Source organism: Oculina patagonica, chromosome 6 (assembly GCF_052425735.1).
Source record: "Oculina patagonica isolate OP01 chromosome 6, crgOcupat, whole genome shotgun sequence".
Lineage (NCBI taxonomy): Eukaryota > Metazoa > Cnidaria > Anthozoa > Scleractinia > Oculinidae > Oculina > Oculina patagonica.
The window spans coordinates 37,804,294-37,819,357 of record NC_135763.1 but is presented as its reverse complement, the minus strand read 5'-3'; the positions used below and the strand labels follow the sequence as shown (position 1 = coordinate 37,819,357).

The 15,064-nt window shown below is 38.7% G+C and overlaps 1 protein-coding gene across 2 annotated transcripts; it reads left to right on the top strand.

The window, feature by feature from the left end:
* The first annotated feature begins 323 nt into the window (after nt 1-323).
* Nucleotides 324-15,015, top strand: LOC144657746 (uncharacterized). 2 transcript variants are annotated; one of them, XM_078518095.1, is made up of 13 exons: nt 324-454; nt 1,662-1,791; nt 2,384-2,551; nt 3,775-3,903; nt 4,724-4,846; nt 6,134-6,247; nt 7,706-7,828; nt 11,314-11,448; nt 11,795-11,905; nt 12,460-12,591; nt 13,102-13,203; nt 14,236-14,346; nt 14,836-15,015. In XM_078518095.1, exons 2-13 carry the CDS (start codon nt 1,761-1,763, stop codon nt 15,003-15,005), a joined length of 1,449 nt encoding a protein of 482 aa, XP_078374221.1. In that variant the 5' UTR covers nt 324-454; nt 1,662-1,760; the 3' UTR covers nt 15,006-15,015. The 2 variants fall into 2 exon arrangements, with proteins under 2 accessions (XP_078374221.1, XP_078374220.1); XM_078518094.1 differs by having other exon boundaries at nt 330-454; nt 1,662-1,787.
* The last annotated feature ends 49 nt before the right edge of the window (nt 15,016-15,064 follow it).

Genomic DNA, 15,064 nt, shown 5'->3' with positions numbered 1-15,064 from the left:
TTGTAAGGTAAAAGTTTTCATTCTTGTAAAAATTACAGTTATGAGGAGGGCAGGTCACGACAAACTGGCATGAAACAAAACAGAATCGGGAAAAATCCCTTTTTGAAAGTTTACAACTGAGTGTGCGTGATTTTGCGTGAGAGACACCGATTCTTGACCGATCGTGAAAAACTTGTTCAACGGGGTGTACGGCTGCGAAAGTCGATACCCTGGAATTGACGTAACCAGTTTAACAGTCTTCCCTACAGGACTTCTTGGACTTTATTTCTTGACAACTACTACATTCTAATTGTTAATCGTAGTAATTGTTAAGTGACATAAGTTTACAATGACGCTATTTTCAATTTTGCACGAGCAATGGACATCACTAAGAAAATTGTAATTTTCCTGATGCTTTTTAACTCCATTCAACGGACACATCCCGAGGATATTCATTTTTTCGTTGATACATTTCGTAAGTAAAAGTTTATAATATTTATTTGTCATACACTTTGAATTGCTGATAGAGTGAATGAGCGAGTATGTGCAACAGTTGCTCATAGATACCGCAAAAACTTTGCCAGTTTCAAAGAGACAAAGACAGTACAAAGCCAGTCACCATGCTGAAATTAAAGTATTTTAGCATTACTTACTTACTTTCAATCCTATTCAGGAGGTCGTATAGTGTGATCGTCCGGGTGAGAGTACTTCTGAGAAGAACTGTTGTTGGTGACTGACGTTTCGACAACCTGAGCGGAAGTCATCTTCAGAGTCAAGTGAAAAGTTGTTGTCGGTCGATGATGTATAAGTCTGGTCCGTTGAAGTTGATTGGCGATTGGTCAGTCTAGCCGTGATGTTATTGGCTGTAAGACTCGTGTAAAGTTTGTCATCAGTAATTGGTCAGTTTCGATCTTGACTCTGAAGATGACTTCCGCTCAGGTTGTCGAAACGTCAGTCACCAACAACATTTCTTCTCAGAACTACTCTCACTAGGACGATCACCTTTACGACCCACTGATACTCCTGGGTTCAAACCATTTACTATACTCATACTCTTCGTTTCTAAGTGGAACATAGGTCCTCAACTAGCATGCGCAACCTAACGCTATTTTGTGAGTTAAATAAATAAATAAATAAATAAATAAATAAATAAATAAATAAATAAATAAATAAATAAATAAATCAACTTTGTTTTACGAGGGTTGCACATAACAGTCTTTCGACTGACAAACCTGTGGCCCTCAGATTCCCGATCGAATTGGAATTTAGAGGTGTTGATTTTTGTAGAGGGAGGAAAACCGGAGAACCCGGAGAAAAAACCCTCGGAGCAAGGACGAGAACCAACAACAAACTCAACCCACATATGACGCCGGGTCCGGGAATCGAACCCGGGCCACATTGGTGGGAGGCGAGCGCTCTCACCACTGCGCCATCCCTGCTCCCCTAGAGTTCCCTTTGCCTCATTCCACGTCTCCTGAAAGGTGTCTGAAATTTAGCATAGTGCATCAGTATAAGACGCAAAGAAAGAAAATGTAAACTGGCGACAAGGACAGAAAGCAACAGCAAAGTGAAGAAGCGCGAGAGAAACATGTAGCAAAGGCACTTTTAGAGGTTTTATTCTCAGTACAAAAGTCAGGTTTGCACAGCACAATTCTTTTCTTGAAATTTTTTTACATTCACAGCCGCACCTGCCAGATGCACTAATCACAGGGACTGTCTGCCAGGAAAAGCCCAATGTTTAAGGAACGAATGCCACTGCATTCACCCAGTATCATACGGAGATGGAAGATCGAGCTGTAAAACGAAATGTGAGTAAGTAACTTAATAATTTTGCGGCTAGATCAACCAGGAAGCAATTATTTTGTTCAACGCAAGGAACTGCAAAGAATGCACTTTACTCTATTTCGTTTCCCTTGATCAAAATCTACCCCGATAACTCGACTACAAGCAGAGACTACAAGCAGTCCCTATTTTTTTCTCAGAGTCCGTCGAGCTTTAAGCGAAAACTTTTTGAAGAGTCCATCGAGCTTCGCCACGGATGCCCATTGACATATCTAATTGGCTCTTTTTGTCGTGTAACCGGATTTAAACGCTAAAAGTAACAATACAGCAAATTGATTTTAATTAGTGCAACGAACAAATCACGTCTTTAAAAGTCGCTTCTCGAACTTATCATAAGAATGCATAAAGTAATGCATAATAGTTTTGCAGTCTCTGACGAGATAAGTTTAATTTGCACTGTACTGTATTATTAACATGGCAAATTGAATATTCAATCTTCCCCAATAACTCGAACCCCTGCTAACTAAAATTATTTTTCGTTTCCCGTCAGAATTTGAGTTATCGGAGTTTTATGAAAGCCACCTGGATGATCAATTAATTGTTTTGTTTTTCCTCTTGCTAGATTGGTTAAGATGCGACCCCGGCCCTTTGACTGAACAGTGTGATAAGTACTTTAACACACACTGCATACGAACCTATTTATGGAGTGGGAAAGGGCGTGTCTTTTGTAAATGCAATGCTGGACATTTTGGAAGAGCCAAGTTTAACCCGGGATGTTTGAGCACTAAAGGTAAAAAAACAACAACTGATCATTTGATTTCAATGACGCTAAGCATGCTCCAGAACCCAGTCTGCGAATCAAACACCTTGCTCGGTCCCCGTTGCTAAGCAACGTGACGTAATTGTCGCGTCATTGAGCTGGCGTAACAGCTTTCGAAGTGCACATTTAATTTTTGATTGGGTAGGTAGGAATCCGTAATAGGTACGAAATATGTGCATGTGACTATTCTCTTTGATAACATGCATCACAAAATTGTCCGGTTGACGCTTTGAAGGCGAGGCGATTCAAGATAATCTCTCTTTCTCCCCTTCCAACAAAAGAACAATGTGAATTTAATATAAAGACTCGCATTAGACCTCAAAAGAAATAATAAAAAAATTGTATCACAGTGTTTCTTTACAGACTGATATAGTTCAAAAAGAACAACTTCGTTCCCAGGGCTTTTCCCTTGGTAATTTTTCCCGCCCGTTCCAAGTTTCCAAGGAAAAAGCCCTGGGAACGAGGTTGCAAAAACAACAAACGTTCTCTAGACCTATAAGTTTTGTGGTTCGTGCAAACTGTTTCACTAAAATTGAAAATATTGGTTTCCTGCTCCGGATACATAGTTAAAAGGGGTTAAAAAAATTCAAACTCGGAGCGCAAATAAAATTAAAAAGTGTGAGATATTTCGTCTGAAATCATCCAGACTTCATTCCAATAAATACCCTGAGGTCGCAATTGGTACATGTCAAGGACAAAACGTCCAATTTAAAGAAATGCGGCACTGTGTACCAGGTTCAATGTGAACAGTGCAACAAGGAGTACGTTGGCGAAACGTCCCGTTTACTGGAAACCAGAATGAAAGAACATCAGTCGAAGAACTCGTCAGCCATTCATCGATTCTGAGCATTGTCGACTGGAGGGCCACTCGGTAGACACAAGCAAGACAAAAGTGTTAGCCACCGAAATCAACACCTTTAAACGCCGGGTAAAAGAGGCCATTGAGATAAAACTCAGAAAACCTTCGTTAAACAGAGACAATGGTTTTGAATTAGCTCCAATTTATGACAGAATTTTAACTCCCCCGAGGCATTAAAATGTCTTCTTAACATTTATCTTAAAAAACACCACCTCATTGACTGATGAAGTCTGGATGATATCAGACGAAATATCTCACGCTTTTAAATTTTATTTGCGCTCCGAGTTTGAAATTTTTTTAAACCCTTTTAACTGTTACCCTATATTTTTTGCAGTCGACTCGGAGGGAAGACCACCTTGTTATTATGATCACCAATGCCCATCTTATTCCTATTGTAACAGTGATGATAGACGCTGTCATTGTAAAGGTGGATTAGTTGGAAACGGGGCTACATGTCACCCTGGTAAGCTTGCTTCTATTTTAGCTCTTGTCTGCAGTAGTACACTCTTATTATTGTGTTAAACAAAAGCGTGTTTTAGGGGTTGCTTTACCTAGTTCCTAGGCCTTGTCTAATTCTTTTGCCGCGTCCAATCTGTTTCGGGTCATCACTTGGAACAAGCAACCCCGGCCCTGTATCCCGTTGACTTCGCTGAGACAGATTGACCGCGAAGGGCTGGGAAGAAAACCGTACAGGAACTACCTTATTGTAACTTATTTTCGCGGGAGCTTTATTTCGAGAAAATGGAACAGCCATATTTCGCCAAAAAAGTACGATTAAAGGAACTAATTTTCGCGAAAATTGTTAAATAATGGTCTACATTAACAAACAGTAAGTCTCAAAATTGATACAATGGATTTTAATTTTCCACAGCAATTGTTTTCAATGAAACTGAACAAAACCATGTAACAAAACGAACTTAAAACAGTTTGAGATGTTGCTGTGTTTCAAAGTAGTGCTTTTTTGACGACTGTACCAAGATTATAATGTAGTAAATTGACAGCAACGTTGATAAGTCCTAACGAATTATATAGAAGGGTAGTAAAGTTCGCGTCGTTTTTTTTGGCGAGAACCTTTTTTTGCAGGTCTTTAATTTCGTGATTTTTTTTAAAATCGCGAAAATCGCGAAAATTAAGTCCTGCGAAAATAAGAAACAATGAGGTAGACAAGGGTTGCTTTGTGTGCAAGGAAATGCGTGTCTCCCAAAACTTGTGCCCTGTATTTACTCGTGCATGTGCTAGCCAGGCTAGAACGGTCAAGTTACTTTAATCATAATTCCTTGTAGCTCCTGGACGTACAGCGTGTTCCAGTAATAACGACTGTAAGCGTTATTCTGAGTGTAGGGTGGGCGTTGGTGTTTGCTTTTGTAAAGATGAGCTTATTGGAGATGGAACCATTTGCAAATCAGGTAAGACTTTTTATGAACATTCCTTCATTTCTGAAATAAAGCTCGCTTAAACATGTTTGAGCTGTGATATTCTTTTTTGACTTATCAAACACATCTTAACCTATGGGGTTAAAGATCGTCAGGTACTTTGAACACAGAATTTTAACCGCGATAGGTCCACGGAAAAACGGAAAATCACTTTCAACTGTGACAAAAATCTGCTTATGCAAGTCTAGTCGGGGAGCTGAGGCCGAAAAAAAGACGTTTCGTTCAACCCACGCCACAGTGTCAGATTTGTAATTGAGTTTACATTTAACAGTTACCTGCGAAATCGCGCAGAATGTCGCCTGATTTACAAATTAAAATTTTGCATTGAGGGAATAAGAATGATTTCGGAATCTTGCTCACTGAAGTAGATATTAGCGGAGCTCCACAGCGGCCCGAAGGGCCGCAGAGCGGAGCCCCATACCCATAGAAAATACACAGAAATAGGAAAACCATGAACTTTAGTTTTCATGGTCATCGTGGCTAGCGGCATGGCTCGCGGGCGCGTACGTACGGCGTACGGTGTCGCGCACTTCAGGAATAGATAAACCTTCATTTATTAGTTACTGAGCATCCACGTTATGGTCAATTGACAGCTGTCAATACAAGGTGTCCGCTGACCAGTATCACGTGATCATATCGCGGGCTCAGGTGTATAACTCATCGAGGTAACGCGTTTTTATAAAGTTGACCGCTGACCGAAAAAGGTTTTTCTATTGGATTGCGGGCTCATTAACTCTTTTTTATGTGCCTCTATAGTCAGTCAATTCAGATATTTAAAGAAAGGGCAAAGTAAATTACCGGGGAGCTCCGCTTTTAGGCTTGGCTAAATCTATTTAATAACCTTAAATTTCCCTTATGATACCACTGCATTTTCAAACAGCATTCAGTCAGTCAATCAATCAGTCAGTTGGTTGGTCGGTCGGTCGGTCGGTCGGTCAATCATCGCCAACACGCTGGCTGGCGCGAAAGGGGACAGCAAGGTTTCTCCATTACAACCTGTCTTTCAATTTTTATTTAAACCCAACACAGATGGTGGCATATGAGCTCTTCCTTTGCTGTCCTGCGCCATGTTTTTTTGGTCTCCTTCTTTTCCGTTATCCTTCTTTCCTTGCAAGTAGCCTTGTAAAAGGTATTTAATTTGCGTTGAAACTCTGTGCGTCACCTCATACTCCAAACTTTCAGAACTAACATCAAAAAAGACTTACGTATAACACTCAGTAAAAAGAACTCGCATTTTGAGCTAGCTTAATTCTTTTGAAGCACGCCGGCATAAATGCACAAGTAATAAAGATTGCCATTCATTTGCCATCTGCCTAACTGGGTACTGCATCTGCCAGCTTAAAACCTCCGGAAATGGAAGGTATTGTAGAACAGGTAGGTATTTTTTTAGAAGAATATTTGAAGCATTAAGGAGAAAGCTTACTGTGAGAAGATAAATTGCTACATTAATAGAGTAAACCATATCAGCTCTAGCTTGTTTATGCTGGACCTCCAGCCAGTTGTGAATTGGAATGTGAAAATGGCCCAGGGGGGGGGGGGGTACTTCCATATGTGGGCTATATAGGTATGTGCCGCGGGATAGGGTATGGTTTTTGAGGTTCTCGATCCTTAAATAGGGCATTGTGTTCCGGTGTGATCCTTTGATAGGGAAGCTAAAACTAAACTAACCTTCAGTATTAGTAAAGCGATTTTATAAAGACTTGTGTTTTGCCGTGCGCGGTTGGCCGTTATTTGGGTCATCACGTAACGCTTTTCCTCCCCTTAAATAGGGTATCATCTTTGGGCCTTAAAAAGGGTATCAATTTTCACTTTCTTTATCCTTAAATAGGGTCAGGGTTTAAGAACCTTCGCGGCACACCCCTATCCGAAATTTATGGGAGTACCCCCCGGGGAAAATGGGAGTTTTTCTGGAGGAAGAAAAATCGGTGAACCCGAAGAAAAACACTCGGAGCAAGGCGAGAACCAACAAAAAAGTTATTTAGTTTACCCACATGGCGCACCGGGCCACATTGGTGGGAGGAATCGATCCCGGGCCACATTGGTGGGAGGAATCGATACCGGGCCACATTGGTGGGAGGCGAGCACATTCACCTCTGCACTTTCTCTGCTCCCCCTCAAGATAGGTAAACTTCACATAACCTGCGTTCAACTTTCTTCTCGGTGTTTGGAAGTTCAATGAAACACTGTCTCCCGTGTTTGATATATTATTTCATAAGTTTAGCACAGGAAGTAAATCTAAATAGATGCTCTTTGTTCTTAATGTAATACAGTAAAAATGAAATACTGTCAATGAAACACTGTCTCCCGTGTTTGATATATTATTTTATAAGTTTAGCACAGGAAGTAAATCTAAATAGATGCTCTTTGTTCTCAATGTAATACAGTAAAAACCCGCGAGTAAGAACCTATTGTTTTTTAGGTTAGCCTAAACAGGTTCTTACATAAAGGGTTATTAAGGCAAATTTAGGCTAATAAGGTTCTTTATAGGTTCTTAATTTTCTGAAGGCAAATTTGGGCTAATAAGGTTCTTTAATTTATAGGTTCTTAATTTCTGAAGAAAAAAAAATCAATGTCGTTATAGAGATTTTTGTGGTATTTGCCCCTTTTCTTGTAAAAAAAGCATACCACATAGTGTTTATGTCAAAATGAAGCACTATTCATATCATATTTTCCCAAAAGTAAACATTTTTAATCAATTTTAGAAATTAAGAACCTGTTTCCAAATTTTAGGCTAAATAGGTTCTAATAAAAATGGTATCTAATTTGCAAATTTTAGCCTAACAGGCTCTTAAATGTTTATAGGTTCTTACTCGCGGGTTTTTACTTTATTAGGTCGAACATATTGTTACCATGATCCGTGCGGATGGAACGCAGTGTGTGCAATCGACCCTATTTTACCAAACCACAAATGGTGTCAATGTAAAGTTGGAACTGATAAGAATGGAGATTGCGTAGGTAAGCCAAGACAACTACATAAATTACTTTTGGACATGTGAGTGTTTGCAATAAAATCCCGGGGGGGGGGGGGGGTACTTGACCAATGTTTAGGTATAGGGGTGCCGCTGGAGGTTTGAAACCCTGACCCTGTTTAGGACAATAAAACTTAAAATACCTACCCTGTGTAAGACAGCACGCCCTATTTTAAGACCCTATTTATAGGACAACATCGACAATCATTTACGCTTTATTGTGATTGCGTCTCGTACGCGATGTTCAACGCATTGAAACGCGAACACCGATCCCAGCAAATAAAATAATGCTTTTCACTGAAGCGAAAGCGAAAACAATGTAAATACTCGACGACAGTCTTGTAGCCATACTCTGTCTAGGACAGGTTCAGGCGCTGTTTAGGACAGAGGAGCTTGAAATTATATACTACAATTTATATAATTTATGTACTATAAAATTATATACTATAATTATATATTCAGGGCCGGAGGAGTCAAAAACCATACCCTATCCAGCGGCACGTCCCCGTATAGGCCATATAGGGGAGTGCCCCCCCCCCCCCGGGAATAGAATACAGCTTAACACCACATGACGAGAAAACCTTAGCTGTGGTAGTTCAGGTGCCCGTGGGGAGGGACACTCTGTATATTTTTGGGTGGGCAGGGGCGGATCCAGGATTTTTCCAAGGGGGGTGGCTGTTTGCCAATATTTTTGTTTACTATCTTGTTTAAGCCCCAGGTTTTTTATGGCGGTGGGGGTGGGGGGTATCAGGCTTTTAAACAGGATTTTGAAAGTGGGAGTTTGAGCCTGAGACCCATATTTCATAGGGCCGTAGGCTCCTTCCCCCCTAGGGGGGTCTGGGGGCATGCCCCCTCAGAAAACTTTGAGAACTTGAAGCCTCTTAGACGTGATTTCCGCGATTTTGAGCAGCTTAAAACATTTTTCAACTAAGTAATAAACCGCTGTTTTTCCTTGATAATTTAGCAAACCTTTTCTTTCCTCAACTTACCTTGAATTATATTTGGGACAAAAACTCTAGTTCTTATATGAATAATGATTGAAATTTGAAGTTGAAAAGCCACGAACTTTCACGAAGGAATGCGTTGTTTTGCTCACCCACATGCGAGGAAAGTTTTAGCTCTTGGCAAAGTGGCATGGGGACATTTTGGTAAGTCAACGTTTTTAGAATAGCGGCTTTGCTTGAGAATCGAAATCGCTTCGATGCGAAGAAAACGGTAAGAAAACTTACTAAAAAGATTAATATGGAGAAGAAAATCATGCCAGCAAGGCTAAAGCAACTCTTGAAAGCTTAAACGAATGTAATTTTTTTAAATTATACCACTTGTTTTGTTACATCAAGCACAGAAGTTCGTAAAACAGGCTGTCGAAAATCTCCTGTTTCGGAAAAGTGGCCGTCCTTTACTTTGAACGGCCGCCTGGCTAAGGAAGGTGGATGTTAACAAATATGTCAAATTTACTTTAGCTAAAAATATTAACACCTTTTTCCACTTACCCAGTGTCATTGTCCTTATTTGCTATTTTAATTTGTTTATTTTCATTTTTCTGGTGGATCAAGGGGGGTGGCTAGCCACCCAATCCACCCCCCCTGGATCCGCCCCTGGTGGGGGTGTGCTGCTGGCACTTTGAAACCTTACCCTATACCAGACCATGTTCAGCTGATTTTGCAACCCTATAATAGACTGAACACTAAAAATCCCTACGTACCCTATCCCAGACTTGCGTTTGTTTAGAACTGTATCACTATCAGTGTTTTTAATTAATGGAAAACCATCTGTCAACAACGTTGCCGCGATGCATGATTTTATTTCTTTAGGAAAGCCTCTTTCTTTGACGAATTTCTATTCCTATTCTGGTCTTAATTCGTGATACCACTGCTCCGTTTCCCTTCAAATGATACCCTATTCTAGACCAAAACTTTCTTATTTCTACCCTATCCCAGACTAAACTGCTTGAATACCATATCCTTCACAGTGGCACATACCCTATATAGCTCATGATGGGAGTGCCCCTCTCTCGGTTCAGGTGAAAGTCTATAAATCGGGTAACAATGTAACAACAACAACAACAACAACAACAGCATTTTATAATGAAATTAAACGCTAAAATATTGTTAAAATTCATTTTAAAACTTTAAAAACTTTAAAAAAGTAGACGACGTTTCGGCGCTACTCTACGCCATTATCAAGTCAAAAGAAGTGATAGTAGAAGTAGAAGTGATACTATCACTTCTTTTGACTTGATAATGGCGTAGAGTAGCGCCGAAACGTCGTCTACTTTTTTAAAGTTTTTAAAGTTTTAAAATGAATTTTAACAATATTTTAGCGTTTAATTTCATTATAAAATCGTTTTCTAAATCTCTGCTGTTACGAACAACAGCATTACAAAAGTTAAATTCTAAGTACGGTTAGTTTAATCTCTTGATAAATTGATAACAGACAAACTCGAATACTAAAATTCGTTTCGTTTGTAACGATCGTCAGTTACTTCCAAGACAATTTCGGTTTTATTTTTTTGTAAAAAAAACCTATTTCATAAGATCAGGTTACATTCAACATTCTCGGGGGTTTAATAAATGTCATAGAATAATTGTAGGCGCCAGAATTTTCGTTTTGTTTAGTTTTAGTGTCATAGCTTCGTGTTAGTTTCCCTTTTGTTTTTAGTCTATTTCTGTACATGTTACTTTTATTTGCATATTGGTATACATGTATATTTTGTTGCGTATTCGAGCAGTTTTGTTTGCGACTTTCGGGTCAAGTTTCGCGTTTACGGTCTATTTCGAGTTTATGGTCAAGTTCCAAGTTTACAGTTCGTCTTTTATGTTTTTTTTTTCAGTGGTCACATTCGTCTTTGTAAGTTTCTCGTTTATTTTGCTTTGTCATTTTCCTGTTTTCCTCATGTCGCTCGTTGTAAGTTATTTTATGCTCATTTCTGTGTTTGTAATTTTGTTATTTTCAGTTACCGTGTTCATCTTCGATTAAATGTGTGTCTGTTGTACAAGATGGATTACGCGTGAATTGAGTTTGCGACTACAATAAGTGTTAATATAATCTCAACGATTTTGATTTTAGCAATAAATGTTGATTTAACGAATACGCAATTAAGCCTGGGATAGAGCAGTTTTCAATTGAGTGTCGTAAAACCAAAACCAAAGTAATTACTCTAGCCAATCACAAAGGACGCAGGCAATCCAGTGAACCTATCAAAACTCGAAGCAAATACATGTCGCAGGCACGAAACGCGGGAAAACGTGCGCGAGCGAGTCACGATTGGTTTTGGTTTTTCTCCTGATTGGCTAAGAAATTAAAGTGTCGCGAGATGTTTAACCCAATCACTAAGCGTAGTAATGCAAAACCAAAGTAAACGCAATTTACTTTCGACACTCAAGTGAAAACCGCTTTAAAAGTGATAAAAGGCATTTGTTGTAGGTTTTACGCTTTCGCCTCTAACGCATTTTTTTCTTGGCCGATCAGAGTGCACAAAAGATGAGCACTGCATTAGGAAAACCACGACACTCGAACATGAAGAGGTTTATGGCAGATGCAAAGATAATAAGTGTGTCTGTAGAGACGAGCTCAGAAAAACACAGTATGGCTGTGCACCTAATCGTAAGTAAGAGATTTATGTTTGTATTGTACTGTTCACACGCATTTTTTGCTTATGTTTGCGCTCGAACTATTGCAGTTTAAGTTTCCGTCCCACGTGTGGACCAGTTTAAGGCTACTACTAGTTAAGAGATTTTTCCCAAGATTTACCAAATAAGCGCGAATTTTTTCGAGTTTTAGCAATTTTGGTGCTCTCAAGTGAAAGTTCTTAGCTCTTTTCTTAATTCGCTTTCTTTGCCCAGAATAACGTTATATGCCTTAAAAAGGATTGACAAAATGCTTGATAAATGCCACCATGTACCATCCCAGAACATACCATTACATTATCAATGCAAATTTGATCTTGAAGGGACCCCGCATAAGTGTAAAGACAACAAAGATTGTCATGTCAAAGCAAAATGTGACGACGGAATCTGCATTTGTCAAGGAAATACTGTTGGAAACGGAAAATTTTGTCGAGGTTAGTTGTACTTTTATTACTTATTATGATACCTCAAATATCTGATTGTTATACTCAGAAAACCCAATTTAGAAATCTAAAATTTTCATTTTAGGGAAATACTGGAAAAATGTGTCTATACCCCGTGGTTCATTCCGTTTATTTCATATGATTATTGAATCTAAATGGTTGCAGTCATTTCAGGTGCAATATTGCTATTACTATAAATCTATCTTTCAACATAAAAAACGTTGCAGGAAAATATATTTGCGCAAAAATTTAAATACCAATAAAACCAAGGAACAGCAATTAATACCAGTGTATTTATTTTCTTCAAAAAGTTATGTTTAATTTTGATGTTTCAGGCTCCTCTTCATACATTAGTAGTATATTGGGGCATGGGGATAACCAGGGGACTTTTAGTAGGCTGCCTGATAGGCCTAACACCAGGCTTTTAATGATCTACTATGCGATATTGGAAGAAAGTTGAAACATTTCTATGTAGATATATTTCATAATTGCAATTCAGATAATAGATTCTGTAGTGCCTCAGCTAAGAGATATGTCTGTTTCAGATGCGAAGCCGTGCGATCCTGGCTGGAAAAGTTGTGGTCACGGTGTTTGCCTTATTGATCCATTAATTCCGAGCCGTACAGATTGCAAGTGCAACAAAGGTTTTTTTGAAGACTTTCCACATGGCTGTGTAGGTATGAAGGCTGCTATAAAAACATTGATCATTTCAGAATCCAAATGTGTCAAAGATACTTTAACTTTGCTATTTACGAGCTTACGTCCTTGTTACGGGTCTTGCAAATACAAATACATTACAAATACGTATGTTATTAGGGAGATCAGTGTTTGACATGATAAAAACGGTTTGTCGCTGATCTTAAAAAATGGTTAAAAAGATGTTAAAAAAACGTATAAACCTAAATTTTCGACAACTCTCTGTTGTGTATTTATTCATTTAATATTCATTTACAAACACTCAGTCTGATGATCTCCTTGTCATGAAACTCGAGTACATTTTCCTTCTGTGTTCATATTTGTATTTTGCTCTCCTAGGATAAGTGAAACAAGCTATTCATTCTTTATTCGTTTGTTCTTTATTTATAAATCTTATTTATGAATCTTTCACATGTAAGTATCCAAGCGAAGATCGCTGTTCAGGCCCCTCTGAAAGCGCTGCTTTTTGGACCTCTTGATATTTTTTCCAGAGTGTAGCCGTAACCAGGACTGTCCTTCGTATTCGACTTGTGTGAATAGAATGTGCAAATGTAGAGCTGAGCTGGTAAAGAAAGGAAAAACATGCCAACCTGGTAAGCCCCAACAAAACAATGTTCTTGAAAATAATTGCAGCAAATAGCAACGGTCTTTGTTGAATACGACGTAATTTCCTTCAAACATCTTCACTTATTTCTCAGCATTTATAGTCAGGTGCTAATCCTAGAAGGTCTGGATGGGAATGCAGGAATCTTAGTTATCAGTCAAATGCTCGGCGATTGCTCAGCTATCAGCTGAAATTAAATTTCAGCTAACTTCCCAGCTATTGATTTATTTTTAAGATCTCAATTCTCAGCTATCAGTTAAAATGCGCGTCATTTTACAGCTAACAGTTGAATCTGAAACAATTTTCAGCTATCAATCCCTTATCTTAGTGTCCTCGCACAATTTCTCATTCCTCATGGGACTGAAGAGAAATGGCTGCATTAGAAAAGGGGGGCATCTGTTCTCATGGCTCATCAGTATCTGCACTTAATTCCGGGTTCTTAAGTATAAATAGTATTACCATTATTCATGGCTTGGTGCTAGTCCCTAATTATAATAATAATAATAATAATAATAATAATAATAATAATAATAATAATAATAATAATAATAATAATAATAATAAAAGATTTATATAGCGCCATATCCATGGCTCATGGCGCTTTACAGTAAAAATATTATTAAAAAGTGAAATTTACTTAAAAAAAATTACATCAGTGATAAAAGGAAATACTAACAAATAGAATAGCTGAGCTGTAAAAATGGAAATAAAAACTAAGAATCATTAAAATCTTTAAATGAAAAGCTAACTCATTAACTAACTTAACTAATTAACTAAGTGACTAACTAACTGTCTAACTGAATTATCTAATTTACTGGTTAACTGACTAACTAAAAGTCTAATTATAAAATTTGTTAAAAAGGTATGTCTTTATACAAGTCTTAATTATCTTTTTTCAAAATGCCCCAAACATTTGTCTGTGCCTGTTTATACTTGTGGGTGGAGAAAACTGAGGCACTGTGAACACTAAGTGAGGTATACGGCTATTAGAGATTAATTGGATGTGAATTTATCTCCACAGCTCCTTTGCATAAGTGCCGTAACTCCAAGGACTGCCATTCTAAGGCGAAGTGTTTTTATGGGAAGTGCGTCTGCCAAGGAGATACAACAGGAAATGGTCGCAACTGCAGAGGTGACTGTTCAAACTATTTGACTGACCATTTTTTGAATAAGATAACACCAACTCCCACACTAAATAAAATTCATAGAACGCTGTGATCTGTAGAAAACGTTGCTAAACTGAAAATCACCTCCATTCAGCCTAGTGTCTTTCTCTTGAGTTCCTTGACGTTCTTCTCATGTCTCGCCTTGAGTGATAGAGGTGTCTCAGTACTACCCGGGCGAGTAGTGTTGCGCGGTTGTCGAGACAAGAGAGCGCACCTAAGGGTCTGGGAAAACGCTGGACTATCAGTTTGTTCTGTTTAGAGGCCCTTGATATAATGAAGATTGCGATTACTTGGTTTTGCGTCCTTTAAATGTTCGGGGAAATATGAAGCGGAACATTTTCTATAGGCATTTCAAGCGATGCCACATGCGAGTTAACCACGAGTATTCATTATCTCTAGAAGATTATTTACGATGCAATTACTCACCATTCCTACTCTTTGCTGCACCTTTACAGATTCTAAGCCTTGCACTGCTGCTCAGTCAGCGTCATGTGGAAGCCACTCGACCTGTCTCCTTGATCCTATTTTTCCTGAAGACCCCATCTGTAGATGCCACAAAGGTTTTAAAATGTCGAAGGATAACAAATGTTTAGGTACGTTTGTTGATTTTAGAGCTTGGAGATAACTTGTATTCTCCTGTTGGCCCGATGGTTTCTTAAGCCGGCACGAAAAGAAAAAAGGGGG

What these genes read in the sequence shown, in the direction of transcription:
- LOC144657746 (XM_078518094.1), top strand. Translation starts at nt 358, where the DNA reads ATGGACATCACTAAGAAAATTGTAATTTTCCTGATGCTTTTTAACTCC. An exon ending in ATCGAGCTGTAAAACGAAAT is followed by an intron (nt 1,788 to 2,383) that starts GTGAGTAAGTAA and finishes TCCTCTTGCTAG; the next exon opens with ATTGGTTAAGATGCGACCCC. An exon ending in GTATGGCTGTGCACCTAATC is followed by an intron (nt 11,449 to 11,794) that starts GTAAGTAAGAGA and finishes TTGATCTTGAAG; the next exon opens with GGACCCCGCATAAGTGTAAA.